The sequence below is a fragment of the Echinops telfairi genome, unplaced genomic scaffold (assembly GCF_000313985.2).
Source record: "Echinops telfairi isolate 266 unplaced genomic scaffold, ASM31398v2 ScPeMD7_5868;HRSCAF=6743_0, whole genome shotgun sequence".
Lineage (NCBI taxonomy): Eukaryota > Metazoa > Chordata > Mammalia > Afrosoricida > Tenrecidae > Echinops > Echinops telfairi.
In genome coordinates this window covers 1679006-1699573 of record NW_022109767.1, presented here as the reverse complement: position 1 = coordinate 1699573, position 20568 = coordinate 1679006, and the positions used below count along the sequence as shown (strand labels likewise).

The following is a 20568-nucleotide window of genomic DNA, read 5'->3' as shown; positions in this document are numbered from 1 at the left end:
GCTGTAAATCGTTCCCGAAGCAAACTGCCTCATTTTTCTTCCACAGAGGATCCGAGGGCTCCAAACCACCAACCTTTTGGTTTGCAGCTGAGTGCTTTAACAAGTGTATAACCCAGGCTTCTTGTAAGAGAACTGTAGACAAATTCAATTATCTGACACTCAGTAGGAGTGTCGGTGTAAGTTGTAATTAAGCTATGCGTGATGCTGATGCTCATGTAGGCTACTCATCCTTTCATTCCTCGCATGAAATTATACCTGCTAAGACCCTATTATCTGGTTAACTTTTTTTTTTTCAGTGACCCCAAAGAAGAAGAGGATATCGTTTTCAAACTAATCATATTAGCCTTGGTGGAGTAATAGTTATGTTGGGCTACTAAATGCAAGATCAGGAGTTCGAAACCCACCAGCCAACTGGCTTAGTGGTTCCATGTCCGTCAGTGACTCCAGGGGGCAAGACAGGGCTTTCTATCCCCACAACGAATTCCAGTCTGGGAAGCTCACCAGGGCAGTTCTTCCCTGTCCTGTGAGTCAGCATCAGCTCGAAGGCAGTGAGCTCTTTCTGTCTAACAGCTTAAAACAACACTCAGAAGAGTATCTCCTCATGCTGGGCTCTGCTCAGGATCTCTCCAGGTTGCAACAAGTTATCCTCAGGCGCTGCGGTCACATCTGTGGCTTTCTTTCCTTGTCGGGATTACTGGTGGTTGGTGGAATATTGTCTATTTGGGGCTAGAAGATTGAGGTGTATTTTCTTCTCGGCTACCTGCTCAGGCTTACTCCATCTCCTACAGGCTGAACTTAGGTCCTTAGCAAATGGCCCCTTTCTCTCAAAGAAGAACAGGTTGCTTCATCTTTGAGGCCAGCAGGAGTATATCTCTCTTCATCTTTTTCTAAAGACTCGCCTGATTAAGTCAGGCCCACTCCCAGTTAGTATCCCTTTGAATGCACCCAAAGGTAACTGACTGGTAACCTCACTGTAGAAGTTGTATCCTATCATATTCACAGGTTCCACTCACATGTGAGGGTACTGAGCAGAGTGCATGCACGGGGGAGGGGGGCAGGAATCCTCGGGGCTATCATACAATTCCAGCTATCACAAGGCAGTTTAATATTTAACAGGATTTGAATGTGAGGATAAGGAACGGTTGAGAAGACTGGAGTTCAGGATAACATAGAAGAAGCTTTCATTAAAAGTGTTTGCATGGTGCTTTTCCGGTCTCTGGTGCTCTGGGAGCAACAGGCGTTGGTGTCGGCACAGATATGGTCAAGCACAAGAACCACACCCGGAAACGGCACAGAAATGGCATCAAGAAACCCCGATCACAATGACAGGAATCTCTTCAGTGGGTGGACCCCAAGTTCCTGAGGAACTTGTGCTTCGCCAAGAAGCACACTAAGGAGGGCCTGAAGAAAATGCAGACCAACAATGCCAAGGCCACAGCTGCTTGTGCCAAAGCTATCAAGGCTTTTGTGAAGCCCACAGACATCAAGGCTAAGATCCCACTGGGGGGGCATCATCCACAAGCTCAGTCAACTGGGCCACATTGCCCACCCCAAGCTTGGCAAGCAGTCTCAGGCATGTATTGCCAAAGGTCTGAGACTCTGCCAGCCCAAGGTCAAGGCACAAAGCAAGTGTGACATTCCAGCCAAGGCCTTAATTCCAGTTCAAGCTCCCAAAGGTGCCCAGGCTCCCACAAAGTAGAGTTCCCTGTCCTCCGACAGGGGGAACTGGTGTGAGCCCAGGGCTGCCATCTGCATGGAGCTGGTGTCCTGTGCTGGTTGCACAAAGAAACCCAGGCGGCACTGCAAAAAAACCCAACAACGAACAAAAAACGTGTTTGCATGGCTTCAGGAAAGATTGAGTCGGCCTGGAAAGTGAAACATGAGAGTTTGAATACTCATTTGAATTCTCGCTGATGGATGAGACTTAAGAACTAGCCTTATCTCTAGAAGGAATATTTTGTTTTCTTTGCAAATGTTTTCCAGCTTTGTTGAGTAAGGGCTTTTCATCCTGCGATGTTTTTTATTTGATGAGGATTAATTATTTACACCGAACTGAACATTCTGATGTAAGCATCCAGTTTTGCATTTTCTTCCCAATAAGGCCGTTGTTCTGTGTCCCAAAATATACCCATGTTGTATATAAACGCAAAACTCTCAGGGGTAACTTTGCAGCATTTAGAGAAGTGCAGTCAAAGGGTGGTTGTGACTAAATTAGAAAAACATGACATGAAAAGCAGACTGATACGAATTAAAGCAGAGCATAATGGATGCCTATTCCTGGGATTTGGGAGACCTTGGGTTGTGAATTGGGCTAATGGTCCTACCTGCTAATGAACAGTTGGGGGTTTGAGGCCATTGGGATGCACCTCAGAAGAAAGGCCTGGCAACTACCAAATACCCCGCAAATGCAGCCATCGAAAACCCCGTGGAGCATATTTCTCCGCAGGCCTGGCAACCCATGGAGTCACTAAGAGTCAGAATTGATTCACTGACAACTGGTTTATATTTTGAATTGAATATTTTTCTGATGTATAATAATTTCATTGAGAAGAAGAAACACTCCCTCTCAGTCAAATGCTCTGGAGAGGTAAATGTGAACCAAGAGTAAGCGGTACAGACCATTTCTTATGCACAGGAGGGCTGTTTTGGTTAGGTTTCTAAGATGAACAGTATGCTGCTGCATGTTCTTGCTGGTGGAACCTGATCAGTAGAGAGAGGCAGGCCATTAAGAGAGTGATATCCACCAGACAGAAGAAGTAAGAAAGAAGACAACGGTATTAGGATTGGAGAAAGACTCCTGAACTAAGTGCAATATGCCAATAGCATCCTGCTTGCTGAAAATGAAGAAGATATGGCGCACTGATGAAGATCAGAGACTACATACAGCTTTCAGTAAGGATTACACCTCCACCTAGAGCAAACGAAAGTCCTCGCAACTGAACTAAGAAGCAACATTATGGTAAACAGAGGGGAGATTTCATTTCACTTGGATCCAGTCAATGCCCATGGAAGCAAAAAGTCGAGATATCAAATGCTGTGTTGAATTAGCTAACTCTGTTACACAAGACTTATGTAAAGTGTTAGAATGGGGAAAGTATCCCCTTGAGGGCTGAGTGGTGCCTTACCCAATTGCCTTATATGTATGTGAAAGCTGGAAAAAAATTAAAGAAGACTGCAGGAGAAGTGATGCATTTGAATCATGATTTTGGTGAAGAATATTGAATATGTACCATGGGCTTCCAGAAGAAACAAATGTGCTATGTGTCATAGACGTATAGCCAGAATGCACCTTAGATACATGGATGTCAACATTTTGCCCATATACGTTGGATATGGCACCAGGAAGGGCCAGTCCTCAGAAAAGGACCGGGTCAGGATTGGGGGGAAGGAGGAATACCTTCAGTGAGCTGAGTTGACACAGTGGCTACCCATTTGATTTCAAATTGTTGATTATTCTGAGTTGGTACCTGCCTAGTGCTATTGTTCTCACTATGGGCCTATTAGTTAGATCAGCAGTTCTCAACCTGTGGGTCTCATCAACCCCTTTGGGGGTCAAACAACTCTTTCATAGAGGTCGTTTGATTCATAACAGTAGCAAAATTACAGTTATGAAGTAGCAACGAAAATAATTTTATGGTTAGGGGGTCACCACAACACAAAGAACTGTATTAAAGGATCGTGGCTTTAGAAAGGTTGAGAACCACTGAGTTAGATGAAAATTTAGTCAGAAGGGTGAGTTCATTTATAGGTCTGAAGAAGGCCTAAGGGCCATATTCTTGGGAGTTCTGCCAGTTTCTATCCAAACTGGTCAGCCTGTTCTTTTTTAATTCTGAATTGTGTTGCACAGTTTTCTCCCACTCTATCCAAGACCTTCTTATGTGATCCCTTTCAGAGCAGTTGGCAGCGTTAGCTCGATGCCATCTGGTTTTTCCTGTGCCATGGTCATAGAGACTGACATCCACATTGTCCATTCATCCACTAGGCTAATTGTCTCCGTGCATCTTTGGTTTTCATCGTTCTTGGTTCCTCTGGACAAGAGAGACCAGTAGTTGCACCTTCTGTGACTGCTTTCGGATTCATTGCTCTCTCTGGCACTGCCCTTGAATATCTGTTAACTCCAGTCTTCCCAGCTCCCTTCACTTTCTGGGTCTGAGCTCCCTGCACACCCCGAGAGGAATTACTGAAACCCAAATAAAGGCTGGGCATGATAGTGAGACAAGAGGAAAGTAAAAGGAAATAGAGGAAATAACTAGGAGGCAAAGGGTATTTATAGAGGTCTAAATGCAGGCATATACATATGTAAATATATGTATGATGATGGGGAAATAGCTCTGTGTGCATCGATGTAAAGGTTTAGTATTTAAGTAGCAGATGGACATTGGGCCTCCACTCCAGTAGTCCCTTAATGCAAGAACACTTTGTTCTATTGAACTGGCATTCCCTGATGCTCACCTTCCCGACACGATTGCTGAAGACAAAGGGGTACTTAAGAAAATGTGGTGAAGAAAGCTTATGATGCCTGGCTATCCATAGATATAGTGTCTGGGGACTTAAAGGCTTGAAGATAAACAAGTGGCCATTTAGCTGAGAACCAACAAAGCCCACATGGAAGAAGTACACCAGCCTGTGTGATCACGAGGTATGGATGGAATCAGATATCAGGCATCAAAGAACCAAAAATCGTATCATTGTGAATGAGGGAGAATGGGGAGTGGGGAACCAAAGCCCATCTGTAGGCAACTGGACATCCCCTTACAGAAGGGTCACAGGGTGGAGAAGAGTCAGTCAGGGAGCAGTGTACTAACGATGAAACATACAACTTTCCTCTAGTTCTTAAATGATTCCTCTTCCCTACTATCATGATCCCAATTCTACCTTACAAATCTGGCTAGACCAGAGGATGTACACTGGTACAGATGGGAACTGGAAACACAAGGAATCCAGGACAGATGATCCCTTCAGGACCAGTGGTGAGAGTTGCGATACCTGGAGGGTGGAGTGATGGTGGGGTAGAAAGGGGGAACCGATTACAAGAATCTACATATAACCTTCTCCCTGGGGGACGGACAACAGAAAAGTGGGTGAAGGGAGACATCAGACAGTGTAAGATATGACAAAAGAATAATAATTTATAAATTATCAAGGGTTCATGAGGGAGGGGGGAGCGGGGAGGGAGGGGACAAAATGAGGAGCTGATACCAAGGGCTCAAGTAGAAAGAAAACATTTTGAGAATGATGATGGCAACAAATGTACAAATGTGCTTGACACAATGGATGGATGGATTGTGATAAGAGTTGAATGAGCCCCCAATAAAATGATTAAAAAAGAAACATTAGTAAATGCATACATTGAAAAGGTAAAAACAAATTCCGCAAGGTGCTTTGTGTTCAAGCAGACTATCTGAGCATGAGTGATGGCTTCTCCACTCATGGATGAAAATGGCACAGGAAATTTAATTGCGTGTAAAATAGTTATAGAAGCTTTCATCTAGGGAAAATTTTAATGATTTTTGCTTCTGAAACGGCATTGAGAATATTTTATGTTTGGAAACATTAAAGAAAATAAAACAAAAACCAACCATGGGGAGAAGTTTATAATGAGATTGTATAGTGTATAAATCTCATCAGAGAAGAAAACGCAAAGACACACAAGCAAATTTGGCCTTTGCAGCTAAGTCACCACAATTCTGTGGCAGTTAAACACCAAATGGAATTTGAGCCTTCACCTGAACCATCTACTCAGGGACTTATTTGGGAATTCTCAGAAAGTTTGGCTTTGTCCGAGGAATGTCGATGCAACATGTTTCTGTTATTTATAGCTCAGGTTCCTTGTCATACCAGTGAACAGAGCACATGCCTCCAGCCTTTTGTTAAGGGGCTTGTTGTAAAGTATGATTTGGTAAGCAGAGATATAGTGTGTAGCAGTCATGCTTGAAAGAGGCCACTTAAGGCAAGGAACATGCGCGATTTGTTCATGCCCTGGCTTCAGGGTCTAGTGGGTCAAACCTACCAGTCATACCATGGGAGTAAGATGAGCCCTTCTGGCCCAATAAAAATTTACTGCTTTGAAAACCCACAGGGGAGTTCCATTCTGCCTTGTAAGGTCACTGTGAGTCAGAACTGGCTTGAAGGCAGTGAGTTTTTAAAATTCTAGGCTCTACCACTTTTGGTAGGTAGCTTGGATAAATTACCTAACTTTTCTCTGCTGAAGGCACCTCATCTTTAAAACAGGTAATAATAGTTCTTATCACATAAAGATATTCTAAAAAGTAATGACGAATGAAGAAAAGATAGAAGTTGTCACGGATTGCATCTTCCTTGGATCCGTGCTGCTTCTGGAAGCAGCAGTCAAATCAAGTGCTGTATTGCATTGAACAAATCTGCTGCACAGACTTCTGTAAAGCCTTGAAGAGCAGGGCTATTGTTTTGAAGACTAAGGTAGTTGCACTTGACTCAAGCATTAGTATTTTTCATCACCTCCTGTGTTTGTGAAAGTTGGGCCCTGAAGAAAGAAGACGGAAGAAGAAAGGATGCATTTGATTTATGGTGCTGGTGAGGAATACTGGAAGTGCCATGGGCTGCCAGAAAAATAAGCCAGCCTGTCTTGGAAGATGTATAGCCAGAATGCTGCTTAGATGCAAGGCTGTTGAGACTTGGTCTCGTGGACTTTGGACAAGAGAAACCAGTCCCTGGAAAAGGACACCATGCTTGGTAAAACTCGATTGGTTTGGAACGGTCAGTGGAAAAGAGGACGTCGGCCAAGAAGATGGACTGACACAGTGGCTGCTACGATGGCCTCAGACATCACAAGGATTGCGCGACTGACACAGGACCAGAGTCTCACTGTGTTGTACGTTAGGTTGCGATGACTTGGAACTGACTCAGCCGCACCTGACTACACGTATGAAATGAGATAAGACATAGCGAGAGATAAGACTTAGTCTGTCACACATGATGTGCTCAGTCCTTGTCAGCATTTGTTCCTTCACTTGATTCCTCAAATAGCTTTGTGAAGTTAAATAGTACAAGTCTTATTTCTATTTTATGGATGAGGACTGGGGTGAAGAGCACAAATGGTACTTGTTTATCAATTGATCGTCGGTCTCTTACCATTCGCTTTTGATTTTCTCGTTTGACTGCCTCGATTTCATTTTGAAGTGGAAGCAGTTGGTTTTGTGTTGCACTTTTAAAAACATTGACTTCTTCCATTGTCTGTCAGTATATTTCTGTAAATGAAAATTTAAAGATACACATTAGACATAAAACAGAGAGTACTTTTTTTCGTCATGTCAGTCCCATTTAATTAATCTTTTCATGGTTCCAAACCCACTGCTGTCCATTTGATTCTGCCTCATAGTGACCCGATGAAGGGTTTCAAAGACACTGAAAGTCTTTATGGGAGCAGGCAGCCTCCTCTTTCCCCCAAGGGGAGACTTTGTACTTTGTGGTTTATAACCCAATGCTTAATACCTACAGCACCCCCTGAGCCCCACCCTACCCCCTTTTTTAGAGGTTATACATAGAAAAGTAATATTTTTTCTAAACTATACATTTAGATTTTAAGAAATTCATATGTCTGGTGTATTGACTCCATTTTTCCCCCGTATCCTACGCTATTGATTCTTGACTGTCTGTGTTTCCATCTTCTTTTTAAAAATAGAAGCACATCGTTGTATTTTATTTGTTTATTCCCTTATTACTCGTCATGTCTCTGCATTCTTCATAGGCGTTATGGGAGTCGGTGAAAACCTAAAGCTTTTAGCATATCTCTGTTGATTTGACATCTACAATGTTCAGGTCTGTGCTTTCTAACAGATGAGAAAGAAGCCTTTTATTTCCCTAAACCCTGCTGCTAGGACTCTGGAGGCAGAATGTTGTTAAATTATTGATTTTGGTGCCTCAAATTAGCAAAGATCTACCTTAAAATGTCCTGCCTACCATGTGAATCATACTGATGCCAGACTCTCTAAAAGTTAGAATTTTAGATGGTGTTATAGCATGCATTGTTAAATGACTACATGATTAATGTGTTAAATCTGCAATGTCAACTTTAATTTACTGTGTTAGTAAATTAATCACATCAGATGTCAAATGATGATGCTAAACATTTTGTAATTGCTTTTTTATTAGGCAAAAATATTTAGAAGCAGAGAGAGATCATAGTTTCATTTTGAAGAGAGCAATAAAAAAAAGAAAAGATCATCTTTTTTCTAATAAATTTGACACCGGCTAAAACAGACTCACCTGAAGAATCATTCAGCTAGTCAAGTGTCAGATGAACGCTTTTAGTGACAAATTTTATTTTCATTCACAGCTCAAAGGCTGTGTTTTGCTTTATTTAGGGGGAGAGAGTCGAACAGTAGGTTTTGGCCAAAAGTGGAAAAATCTCAGTGTTTTTGTTGTGAAGAATCTTTTCTTGGTCATCAGTTTACACTCTGGCCCCCTTGCGTAGTAGCTTCAGAAAGCACCTGACTCCCCAGTGGGCATCAAGTAGATTCTGACTAAGGCTAACTATGTGTGGGTCAGGGTCAAATTGTTTTTCGAAGAGTTTTTGCTGGCTACATTTTTAGAAGCAGATCACCAGGATTTTTTTTTTCTTTTTTGAGGCACCTGTAGGTGGATTTGAACTTCTCGGTTATTCATCAGCTATGTTAACTGTACCAACTGGTCAGGGACTCCCCAGAAAATGCAGAGCAAGTAATTTCTTTTCCTCTGAGACGTTTGGTGCTACTCCCCCTAACTTACTCATATTGCCAATGGTGCCAGGTCCGAACCTTTGGCCAAAGCGATGTTTCCTTCTTAAAACGGCTTCTTTTACATATCAACTAACCCATTTCTCTACTCTCTCTTCCCCAGGGTAAACATCACATTGCTTTGGGCTCCTCAGTGGCTATGTTTAAAATCATCTTCTCCGTCTGTGTTGATCTACCTTTTTTGACTTCCTCAGTCAGTGTGTAGTTCTCCTGTCTCTGAATAAACCGAGGCCACGCCCACATCAGGGTGGTTTCCATGGAAGAGCCCACCATTACCCCGGAGGTCAACCTCCCTGACCAGTTGCTCAAGTGTGTTGGTGATATCACCTTAGAACTAATGGGTTCTTTTTATGTTCTTGAGGAACATTTTTTTAATATGCCTGGTCATGTATACTATGAGCGTCAACATGCATGGGGGATTTACTGCGTGTCAGGCATGGTGCTAAGGATTTTTCATTTAAATCTCACTTAGCCCTACCTTCCACTCCCGACGGTCAGCTTGTGGTACTGTGGTGAGTTACATGTTATGATACTGGAAGCTCATGACACTAGTATTTTTACCAGCTGGGTCACCCCTTGTGGACAGGCTTCGGTGACGCTTCCAGACTAAGACTAGGAAAAAAAGACCCCATGAGAAGCCTGTAGATCACAACGTAATGTTCTGTGTACAGTTATAGAACATGAGCTCCTTAGATTGGAAGTCAATTAAAATCCACGATGGCCTGAGATAGACCAATGGCTGTGAAGGTTGTGCAGGGCCACGTGATTCTCCTTATGCCGTACATGCAGGCAACCATGAAGCGGAAGTGAGCCAAAGCTAACAACAACAAATTATTGTACCTATTTTGCAAGTGACTTCACACCATGACTCATTATTAGAGTTACTATTCTTCCAATGATGGGATGCAAATTTGGTCAATCTCCCCAGATCACACAAGCTAATTTGAACCCAGGTGTGCACGGGTTGTAGTGTGGGTGTAACATCTTATTTTCAAGTTAGAGTGTTCTTATACACAATGTGTGTTATATCCCCCAAAGCAAGGAATCTGTGGAAAAGAATATATGAAGTATATTAGCAAGTGTAATATACAAAACACTCTCTAAGAAAGAATTTAATATATTAGAAATAAAAATAACGCTTTCTTTAAACACAAATCGTTATTGCCTTTCACAAGTCAAAAAATGATTTAACTTAAAGGGCTGCTACCCTGACACCATTGGATATGCATTCTTACTCCAGTTTATATACTGGGGAGGGAGAGGTTTTCATAGATCAACTCAGCTTTCATTTTGTTAAGGACATTGCTTTCAAGAAGAAATACATTTACGATAGGTAGATACCTAGAAACATAACCAAAACATGTTCCCAAGAAAGAAACTGGCTAATAAAACACATAAGCAGTCTTATAACCATCAAAACCTATATCTCATAGTTTTTGCAAACTTCACCAAGAGCAGCAATTTTTCACAACTTCTAGAATCTACAATCACATTTTTTTAATTAATCATTTTGATGGGGGGCTCTTACGGATCTTATAACAATCCATCATTCAATTGTATTAAGCATACTTGTGCATATGTTGCCGTCAACATTTCCAAAACATTTTCTTTCTGCTTGAGCTCTTGGTATCAGCTCCTCTTTTTTTCCCCTCCCACCCTCTTGAATCATTAATTATATATTATTATTGTTTCTTCATATCTACATTGTCCGTTATTTCCCTTCACCCACATGTCTATTATTCGTCCCCCTGGGGTGGTTTTATATTTCCATCCTTGTGATCAGTCCCCCACCTCATGATATCGCCACTCTCACTACTGTTCCTTAGGGGTTTATCTGTCTTGGATCCCATGTCGAGAGCTCTTATCTGTACTAATGTATGTACTCTGGTCCAGCAGGATTTGTAAGGTAGAACTGGTCATGACACTGGTTGTGGAGAGGGGGTACAGGGGCAGGAAGCATTCTGGAACTAGAGGAATGTTGTATGTTTCATCAGTCCTATACTGCACTCTGTACAACCATACTTTAATCCAATGGAGTCTTTAGCAGCCACTATGTATTTGTAGTGACTTAATTTGGAACTTGGTCAAAGCACTTTAATAATACTATCATATATTTAACAATACTACCTTTACTATTTTTTACCTTGGACTCTGTTTACCTTTAGTTCATTTTATTTCTTCTTTAAATAAGCAAATGTGATTTTAATTCTCCTTTTTAGTTTAGTAGCTTTACTTTTTTTAATAGTTGAGGAGTGATGCTTAGATTTCCAGAGAAGCATATTGCCGGACTCTTCATTCTGTTTTGTCTCTCTCCCTTTTGAAATCAAAGTAGCATATGGTTTAGTGATGAACAGATGGATGGGCGGCACCAGCATCCCAAACACACCGCCTTTGGGTTGATTCTGACCTGCAGGGACTCCCTACCCCAGGGTCTAACTGCTTCTGTCTGTTTCTATGACTAACTCTTGACAGGAGTAGAAAGCTTCATTTTTCTCCAGAGGAGCGGCTGGTGGTTTCGAACTGCTGGCCTTGCAGTTAGAAGCCCAACGCATAACCGCCTACACCACCACGGTTCCTGTGTTGTCTAATGGTTCTCGTCAGGTCTTTGGCCTGGTGTTGGGCATTTTCAGTTTTATGTGTTGGTATAGGTGTGGCCGTGAATCAGGATTGCCTGGATGGTGGTGAGTTCAGGTGTGGCTGACAGACACACATAAATATGTTAAACACTTAAAATTGCCTTCTCTAAAAATGAGGCAAAACAACTTAAGTAAGGTTTTTCAGTTTTCTTGTAAGATTGAACAAATAAAACATTGATTTACTAGGTCATTTCAGAATGATTTGAAGATACGGAATACAGCTTTGGGGATATTGATATCTGGACATCCTTATAACATGATTAGGATGTGTTGTATATTATATACAGGAGCCTGATTGGTGCAGTGGTTCTAGCATTCAGCTGATAACAACCAAGAGGTTGGGGTGAGAATCAATCCACTACTCCCTTGGACAAAGATATGACCACCTGCTTCCTCAAACACTTACAGCCTTGGAAACACAACCTTTGAAGACATTCTTTTCAGTTGCTATGAGGTGGAATCAACTTGAAGATACCTAACAACAACTTTTGTATTTCGTTTATTTTGCTTTTTTTGGAGATGCTATAAAATACATTTACTTTTTTGGATTGAATAGGGCTATGAAGATTATGTGGCTCTTATCTCAGTGTGAAGTGTAGTGTCTTAACTTTATCAGTTCAACATCAAGCTGATCCCTGTGAGGTGGAGGTCAGGCATACCCCCACTCTCTCCAACCCTTTTTACCAATTCTGCCACCAGCCATTCTTCCCATGGCGTTCTCTACTTCCCCTTTGGGTTTGGTGCGCCGTTGCAAATGGCCCCACGGAACTCGTAGACCATCCTCCAGTTAAGTAAGTAGCTTGTGAAGGAGCAGGGTTACAGCTTGGGAGCAAAACTGGAAACAAGCAGGCAAAGTCTCCCTTCTTCAGTGCAGGACGGCTACTCAGCCCCTCTCCGTTTTGCCTGCCTCTTCTAGGTCCCCTCAGGACAGGTTCCTCTTGGCCTTGCTGCCTGTCACTGCCAGCTCTGCCACGGGGCCCCCTTTGGGCCTGTTACCATCTTCCCTGTTGCAACCCTCAACCTGTGCCACAACTCTTTTAGGAGACTCCTTTCTAGCCCTCTCACTTCTCATCGCATATTTCTCTCTTTACTTATTTCTGCCTCCCAAAACATCAGTGGGCTGGCTGCTTAAATACACAAAATTCTTGTCAATTTCACCAGGACCGTAACTAACCCAAAAGAAAAACCTCATTGCCATCAAGTGGATTCTGACTCATGGTGACCCTGTATGACAGGGTAGAACTGCCCCTGTGGATTTCCAAGGCTGTAACTCCTTATGTAGAAAGCCCCGTCTTTCTCCCAAAGAGTGGCTAGTAGTTTAGAACTTCTGACCTTGAGGTTAGCAACCTAACATGTAACCGTTACACCACCAGTGCTTCTATATCTGACGATCTGGCCACAAATGACCCTCTCAGTAGGCCACAGACACTTCATTTGTATAGTAGGCTACAACTCACTTCATTTGCACATCTATTAACCAATCCCTGCAAGTGGCATACTAGTCCTGTAGCAAGATGCAACCCTGGGTTAAACAGTCTTGCACTTCACTGTTGCTGACTGTCTACCCAGAAAATGTCAACCAACCTGGACAAAAGGAACACATTCTCTGGGGTAGAAACTAGGGCAAAGGTTTAGGGGAAATTTTTTCTTAAGCTCTTTTCCCAAAGACCCAAGGCAAAAGGTCCATCAAAGAACCTAATTTCACCACCTCTTGGTAAATTGTGTTTCATTAGGGACTTTGCTATTTTTCTTTGACATGTGTTTTGACACTGATTTTATTTTGTCTTCTATTTCCTGTGCCCATAGACCTCTGTTGTCTTCTGTAGTAGTGCTACCGCACATGCTCCAAGTGGATGGTGTTAACTGACAGAAATCCCTGCTCTCACAGCTTAGGATGCAAGGCATTCAAATTTAGGGCACCGGCTCTGACAGAAGGGCTTTCTCTTCAACTCTCTGTCTTCATTTCTTGGTGATCTTATGTGGCCTGGCATCTTCCCCATCTGTGATTTTGTTGTTGTTGTTGTTGCGTGCATAATCTGCTCTTTTATCTATACTCCACTTTTAGATCTCTACTAGTAGTGCCTTATTAACATCAAAAAGAAACTATTCCCTTACTGCCATCAAATCAATTCTGACTTGTGGTGACCCTATAGGATAGAGTAGAACTGCTTCTGTGAGTTTCTAAGAATTTAACTCTTTATGGCATCGGTTCTCAACCTGTGGGTCATGACTCCGTTGGGGTCAAAGGACCCTTTCACAGGGGTCGCCTGATTCATAGTAGCAAAATTACAGTTATGAAGTAGCAACAAAAATAATTTTATGGTTGGGGGTGATTACAACATGAGGAACTGTATTCAAGGGTCACGGAATTAGGAAGGTTGAGAACCACTGCTTTATGGGCATGGAAAGCCACATCTTTCTTCCATTGAGCCATTAGTGGCTTCAAACTGCTAACCTTGGGTTTAGCAGCCAAATGCATAGCCCACTACACCATCAGGTCTCTGAGAGCAGCTGTAGGGTTTAGTATTTATAACACATATTTGGGGGGATACAGTTCAAGCCATAGCATTCCACCCTTTGCAACCCCAAATCCATGTCCTTCCCACTTGTAAGACACCTTCCCCATCATAGCATCACAAAGGGCTTTCATCAGCTCTTAAGTCTAAAGTCTCATCTTCTGAGTGGTCTAGTCACATTTGGATGAGGCTCTGGACATAATTCAATCCTGGTACAAATTTCCTCTTCCTTTGTGAGCTCATGAAATCTAGAACACACATTACCTGCTTCCAAAGGACAAATGTAGGACAGGCACAAGGTAGACATTTCCATTTTAAATGAGAATAAGGTGGAGAAAAATAAGGGACAGTGGGCAGTGAGCAAGTTTGGAATCTGGCAGAATAAATGACATTGGTTCTCAAGGCTTAAAAACAATCCTCCATTCTCCTGGACCATATAGGCAGGGGCCCTGCTCTCCAGGCTCTGGGGGTTGACCATATTTTCTAGATACTAGGAAGAGACCCCTTGGCTCTGGGTTTAGTATGTCTTCCTGACCCGCTGGAATGGCAGCTCAGCTGCTTCAGCCTTGGGTGGCTCTTGTCCTACTCCATTTCAGCAGTGATTCTCACCTCTTAGCCCTGGCAAGCTCTTCTCCCGCCCGTTGGCCGTAACAGCCCACCTCCTTAGCTCAGGGCAGCAGCATGATCCCCTTGGTCTTTGGACACTGTAAGTGTCCTTAATGAAACAACAAAAATTTAATAGAATTTTCTCAATCTTTACGTTCTGGTTTTATTTTAAGTCCTTCTTTTCTCATCTTTTACTTCGAGCGGCACACATAAATTACATGGGGCTCTTTTTTGTTGTTGTTTATACATATTTACTCTTTTTTTCCCCACAACCATTTTACGGAGAGCTAATACAGATATCATACTATTCCATAGTTCAAACACACCAAGCAGTATTGTGCAATCGCTACCACAATCTGTTTCAAAGCATTCTCTACCTTCCTGGACTCCTTGACATCATCCCAATCAGTTCTAATGCTCCCTTCCTCCTCTCACATTCATTGTTTGCTCCCCAAATCTCAAACCTCTCTCCCACCCCCCACCCCCAACAACCACTGTATTCCCCAGAAACCCTTATTCTCCTTGCTGTCTCTAAGATTCATTAAGCCTGGGTTTCATATACAGAAAATAGACAGACATATAACACAATTTCAAGAGGGTCACCCCCAGTGACAAAATACATCTGGGATAAATCCTAATATGAACAAACAAACAAAATACAGAGGCTTATTTCCTCTGTAGATCTCACAAATGTATCTTGGGCTCCCGGTGTCACCCATAGCCTTCAGGAAATCAGAATCTCATAGTTTAGGCTGGGAACTACATGGATAGGACTTTTGCTTCAAAATCTCCTCAGCCAAATATCCAAATTCATCACTTTTAAGCTTTACCACCCACCCAACATTTCAGTATAATCCAGACAATCTCTTTGCCACTGCATAAAAAGCATCGTCTCTCCAACATCTAATCCTTCTTTCTCATTTATTTATTAAGCCTCATCAGAAGCACACAACATGTACATTTATAGCAATGTTCTGTTCTTTGCTGCATACGTATTCTCTAAGATGATAGAGACTTTTCTATGGTGCTCCTCACTTCCCTCTGGCTTTGGCCGGACTTGCCCGTATGTCCAGAATTCCACCAACAGGCTTTTGAAGAGAATTTAGGCTTTTACTATAGGCCACCTTAAATTTTTTTCCAGTCTCCATCTATCACCCAGTTCCAAATAATCTACTTCTACATTTGTGAGAGTGGCACCCTACTCCTGGTACCAAATTCTGTCTTGTGTATCCAGGGCTGCTCTAGCAAAAAAAAACTCTTGTGGGTGAGTTTTACAAACAGAAATTTATTTTTTCACCACTTAGCAGACTAGAAGTCCAAATTCAGCGTGTCTCTCTCTCTGTGGGCTCAGAGGGAATTTCATTGTCTTTCTACAGCTTCTGTTTCTTTCTATAGGATTTAGAATACATATATTTGGAGGTTCATTTCGTGACATTTACCAATTTGTCTCTTTTTCATTTCGGATTTTGACTGTTCAGTCTATTTCTCTCTTCTCTTCTCCCTCTATCTTATTTAACCAGTTCTGCCCTGTGGTTTTAAGATTTTGTCAATCTTTTAAAAGACTGGTTTTGTTACTTTTATTTTTTGACTGTTCTAATCCCATTTTAGGATTAATTTGCTGCTGTTTTTAAATAACTTGAAATCAGACCTGTGCTAATTTTTTAGTTTTTCTTTTTTATCTGTTTATGACTATAGATTTTCTTTTAAGCATGTCTCTAGTTGTATCATTCAGCAAAGAGCTTATTCAAATAGCCAACATGAAAAAAATACACGAATAGATAATCAAATATCGCTAGCCTCAGAACTCACAGACAATACACATGATTGTGGACATCTTAGGGAAGTAAGCAGGTTACAAGTCAGGATGATAAAACATTAAGGATACAGCCTCCTCTTAGCCATGCTGGCAGGCATGTGTCTCTCTGTTTGATCTTTGGCCTCTGCCCTGCTTGGGTAAAAGTGTTACAAAGAGCCTTTCGTGCTGCCAGCGCTGCCTGAAGGCACTCAGATTCTCTCTTCATGAGCCAGGAGAGCTGGTCACTCTGTCTCATGTTCTCTGCAGCTACCACCACTACTCGACGGTCTCTGTTGCCATGACCTCCATGCTGCTCAGCATATGGGTCCTGTTTTTACTGGTTACGGGAGCTCGTCTTCTTGCTTCTTTTTAAAAAAATCATTTTATCAGGGGCTCTTACAACTCTTATCACATCTTCTTGCTTCTTGAGATGGCTTATTTTATTTCTGTTGGAATGACAAAGTGACCAATCCCCTCATTGGAATTCCTTAAGCCTTATTTGCATGGAAATCATTTGATAGGAGTTACAAAGACTGTGGATAGAAGAGCCTTACAAAGTAATTTCGCTTTACTGCAATTTTCTTGAGTTTGTTATTTAGAAATATATTGCTTAGTTATTTGGTAATTTTCTGTGGTTTTTTTTGTTTGTTTGTTTAAATTTCTGTCTTAATTTCATAGCCATGGTAGTTGTTAGAGCATATATAATAGGGAATAAATATTCTTTGTATGGTTTACAGTAATTAGGTACATAATCTTTTTTTTTTTTGAGAATAGGTGTATGATTCAGCATACACCCACGGCCATTAAGTAGATTCTGACTCATAGCAACCTTATAGGGCATAGGTTCCCAAACTTAAAAACAAATTACTTAGCAACCTCCCTGGCAATTAAAAACTTTTGTCTTATAGATCATCTAGGAAATAGTGTAGACACCTTCTTTTGCAGTCCCTTGGAACATTCCAGTGTCCCTGAAACGTCAGTGTTGCCCACTTTGAGAAACTCTGCCGATTCACAAGGATGTCAGTCGCTATGGGAGCAGAAAGCCTCATCTTTCTTCTGCCGAATATCTGGTGGATTCAAAGTGCTGGCCCTCAGATTACCAGGCCAATCTGTAACCCATGATGTCACATGGTCACTTTGTATAAGTATTTCATGTGCACTCTGATAAAGTACATTCTGCATTTGTTATCTACATTACAAATACGAGGGAGTACCACACCCCAAAAACCAAAAACAAATAAACAAAAAAGCTCCACTGAGCAGAGCTTTCATAGTACACATTTTTCTTACCCTGCTAAGCAAGCATCTTCCAACTCGCTCTGAGTTAGTGCACCCAGTGGCATCGCCCAGAAAGGTTCTCTCTGGTCACAGTAAATTTTTTCGTAAAATCAGTTTCACTTGAACCTCGTTTTTTGTGATGGCCGATATAAAAGAACAGCTGTGGCTGTGAAATTTTGTCTCCTGCTCGGGAAAAATGCCACAGAAACTGTTGTGATGTTGAACACAGCTCACAAGGACAGTGTTATGGGGAAAACTCTAATGGTTTTCTTGTTTCAAAGAAGGTGAAATGTCGATTGATGACAAACTTCATTCTGGATTCTGTGAACTTCCCGGATGGATCAAAATGTTTGCAAAATTTGTGTACTTGTGTTCAAAGACCAATGATGGATCATTGAAGAGATGGGGAAGTTATCTGGACTATCTTGGAGCTCGGTTCAGTGAATTTTAATGGAAGATTTGGGAACGAGAAGGGTTGCTGTGAAATTTGTGCCTTGGGTTCTGACTGGCCAGGAAAAAAAGCATGCTTTGAAAAAGTGGTTCCAAAGCGACCCAGACTTTTTTCCCCCAGGGTCATTACTGGTGAGGAGATGTTAAGCTATTCTGTGACCCCAAAAGCAAGCAATCAAGCCAGTGGAAAACACCATTGTCACTTCAGCCTAAAAGAGCTCATCAAGTGAAAGAAATCAAAGATACAGACGATGCTTTTGTTTGTTTGTTTGTTTGTTTGTTTTAGGTGAGGGGATGGTGCATTTGGAGTGTGTTCCACCAGGGCAAACTGTTAATTAAGCTTTTATTTGGAGGTTCTGAAAAGATTGCATAACAAGTGTGCAACAGACTGGTTTTGCCACCAGGACGCAGCCATCTCTGTGCACCGGTTTTTGGCAAAAAAACCCAGCATACCTCTCTTGCTCTACTTACCTTATTCACCTGACATCACGCCATGCGACTTCTTTTGGATTCTGCAAATGAATAGAGACATGAAAGGACTTGTAGAAGAGGTGAAGAAAGAAACAAGGGAGGCTCTGTTTGCCATCCAAACAGATGCGTTTGAAAAATGTTTCCAAGAGTGGAATCACAGATTTGACAAATGTATTAAGTGTAATAGAGAGTATGTTCAAAATGATGAATTTGGGGGGAAAAATTTAAATACATACCATTGGAAAAAAAATCTGTTTTTTTTTGTGGGGAGGTGGCCCCTTGTATGTCAGTTTGATTGTTCTTTTTTCATTATACATGGAATAGGTATATCCTTTTTGGGTAATTTTTGCAAGTTCATAAAATCTACATTTTATCTGAAGTTTTTATACGTGTGTGTGCACACCCCCCTGCCCTGGTGACACATTTGCTAAGAACTCAGCTGCTCATCAGTAGGCTCACAATTTGAACCTCCCCAGCACATAGTGGGAGAAAAGTTTTGCCTGCCTAATCCTTGAATTATGACAGCAAGGAAAACCTATGGTGAAATGCTAATATGTCCCATGGGGTCTTTATGAGTCAAAATAACCTAAAACTACGCGTGTTTTCCTTTTATTCCTTTAAGTTTTAAGGGGCAATGCTACTCTGTCCTTCAGGGTCACTATGAATCAGAGTTGACCTGATAGCTGTGGGTTTGGGGTGTGTTTGGTGGAATTCCCATTCTCTCACACTGAATGTTACATTTAGAAAATGCCTCACATTAAGCACAGTGCCTTCCTGGTGAACTGTTCTAAGGTGCACAACTTGTGCCCAAGAAATTAAAATATACTGACAAATGTCTGAGGTTTTAGCTGTAAACCAATTGAGGATTAGAATCCATCTGGTAAAAGTGAAGCTGTTATCCAAATAGTTAACATTACACCTATTCTTGACAATAATTAAATAACAGGCACCTGCTCATCCAGGAGAGAAAGCAACTCATTAAGACAGAGGTTAAAAGAGGGAAATGGGAGGGGCTGGCAAGCATATCACCCTTCCCAAGAGGCTTTGCTTTTGAAATATGGCCATCAGGAAAAGAGCATTGCTGGCCCCCAGCTTCTCTACTGGTAAAACCTCCAGTATGGATGCACTTAATTCAGCAGTCTCTCAGCTTCCTAAGCAATAGCTGGGACAGAGAGAAAGACAGACATGATGGCAGATAATTCAAAAATAAGGACTGACATTTACTTAGGGACAAGTAAAATATCAGAACTGGAGTAAAATTGAAAAGTTTTGGCCTTATAAAACACATGCAATTCTGAGAATTTCCAAAGTCTAATCATCTCTTTTTTCTCCCCTTTTTTCAGGTGTGTCCTCTTTAAGTATTCAGTTTGCCAAACTCCCAAAGGGACTAAAGCATTTGAATTTATCCAAAACCTCATTATCACCTAAAGGTACAGTATCACTTATTTAACACTGGATCTCTTGTTTTCCTGCTGCACCATACTACTGTTGATAGTTAGGATTATTATCCCATTATGCCTGGGTTTAAAAATATATACAAAGGGATACTTAATAAAAGTCTATGGGACAATTCCTTTATCTTTGAATCCCATTTTCCCAGGTGCTTTTGGAAGCTCCCTCATATTATGGTGCTCGGACAGGTTGAAAATAAAGGGATGATATAATTTGATTTCTGAATGCCTAAAGTTAAGTATTCCAGAGGAGAGATGAATTCTGGAATACACATGCAAGCTCTAACCCTTTAAACGTGTGTCACCCATCTCCCTCCAGCCCACGTCTCACGTGCCCGGAGGCAACTGGCGGTGTTTTCTCTTGGTTTATCCTTGGAAAAATCAGTGGGACATGTCTTAGTTTTAGTTTGTCCCACGTATGTTCGCTATGTTGCCTGCTTCAAAGGACTTGGTCCTAACTGTTGGATCACCACTGTAGGTGGACCCTTGGTGTTTCCCATCTCTGGAAATTCCTTCCTTAGATCCATCCCTAACTCTGTTGTCTCCCTCATCTCAAATTGCTCACCAAATCCAGCTATTCGGTTAAAATAACAGTTATTCTGTTAAAATAAC

At 41.7% G+C, this 20568-nt stretch overlaps 1 protein-coding gene across 1 annotated transcript in view; it reads left to right on the top strand.

Moving 5' to 3' along the window:
- CARMIL1 (capping protein regulator and myosin 1 linker 1) overlaps positions 1-20568 on the top strand; it is a 395834-nt gene that overhangs the window by 212341 nt on the left and 162925 nt on the right. The window contains exon 13 of the mRNA XM_030887178.2: positions 19849-19935. Within this exon, the coding sequence (XP_030743038.2) occupies positions 19849-19935 (87 nt within the window). The remainder of the gene's footprint in view (positions 1-19848; positions 19936-20568) is intronic.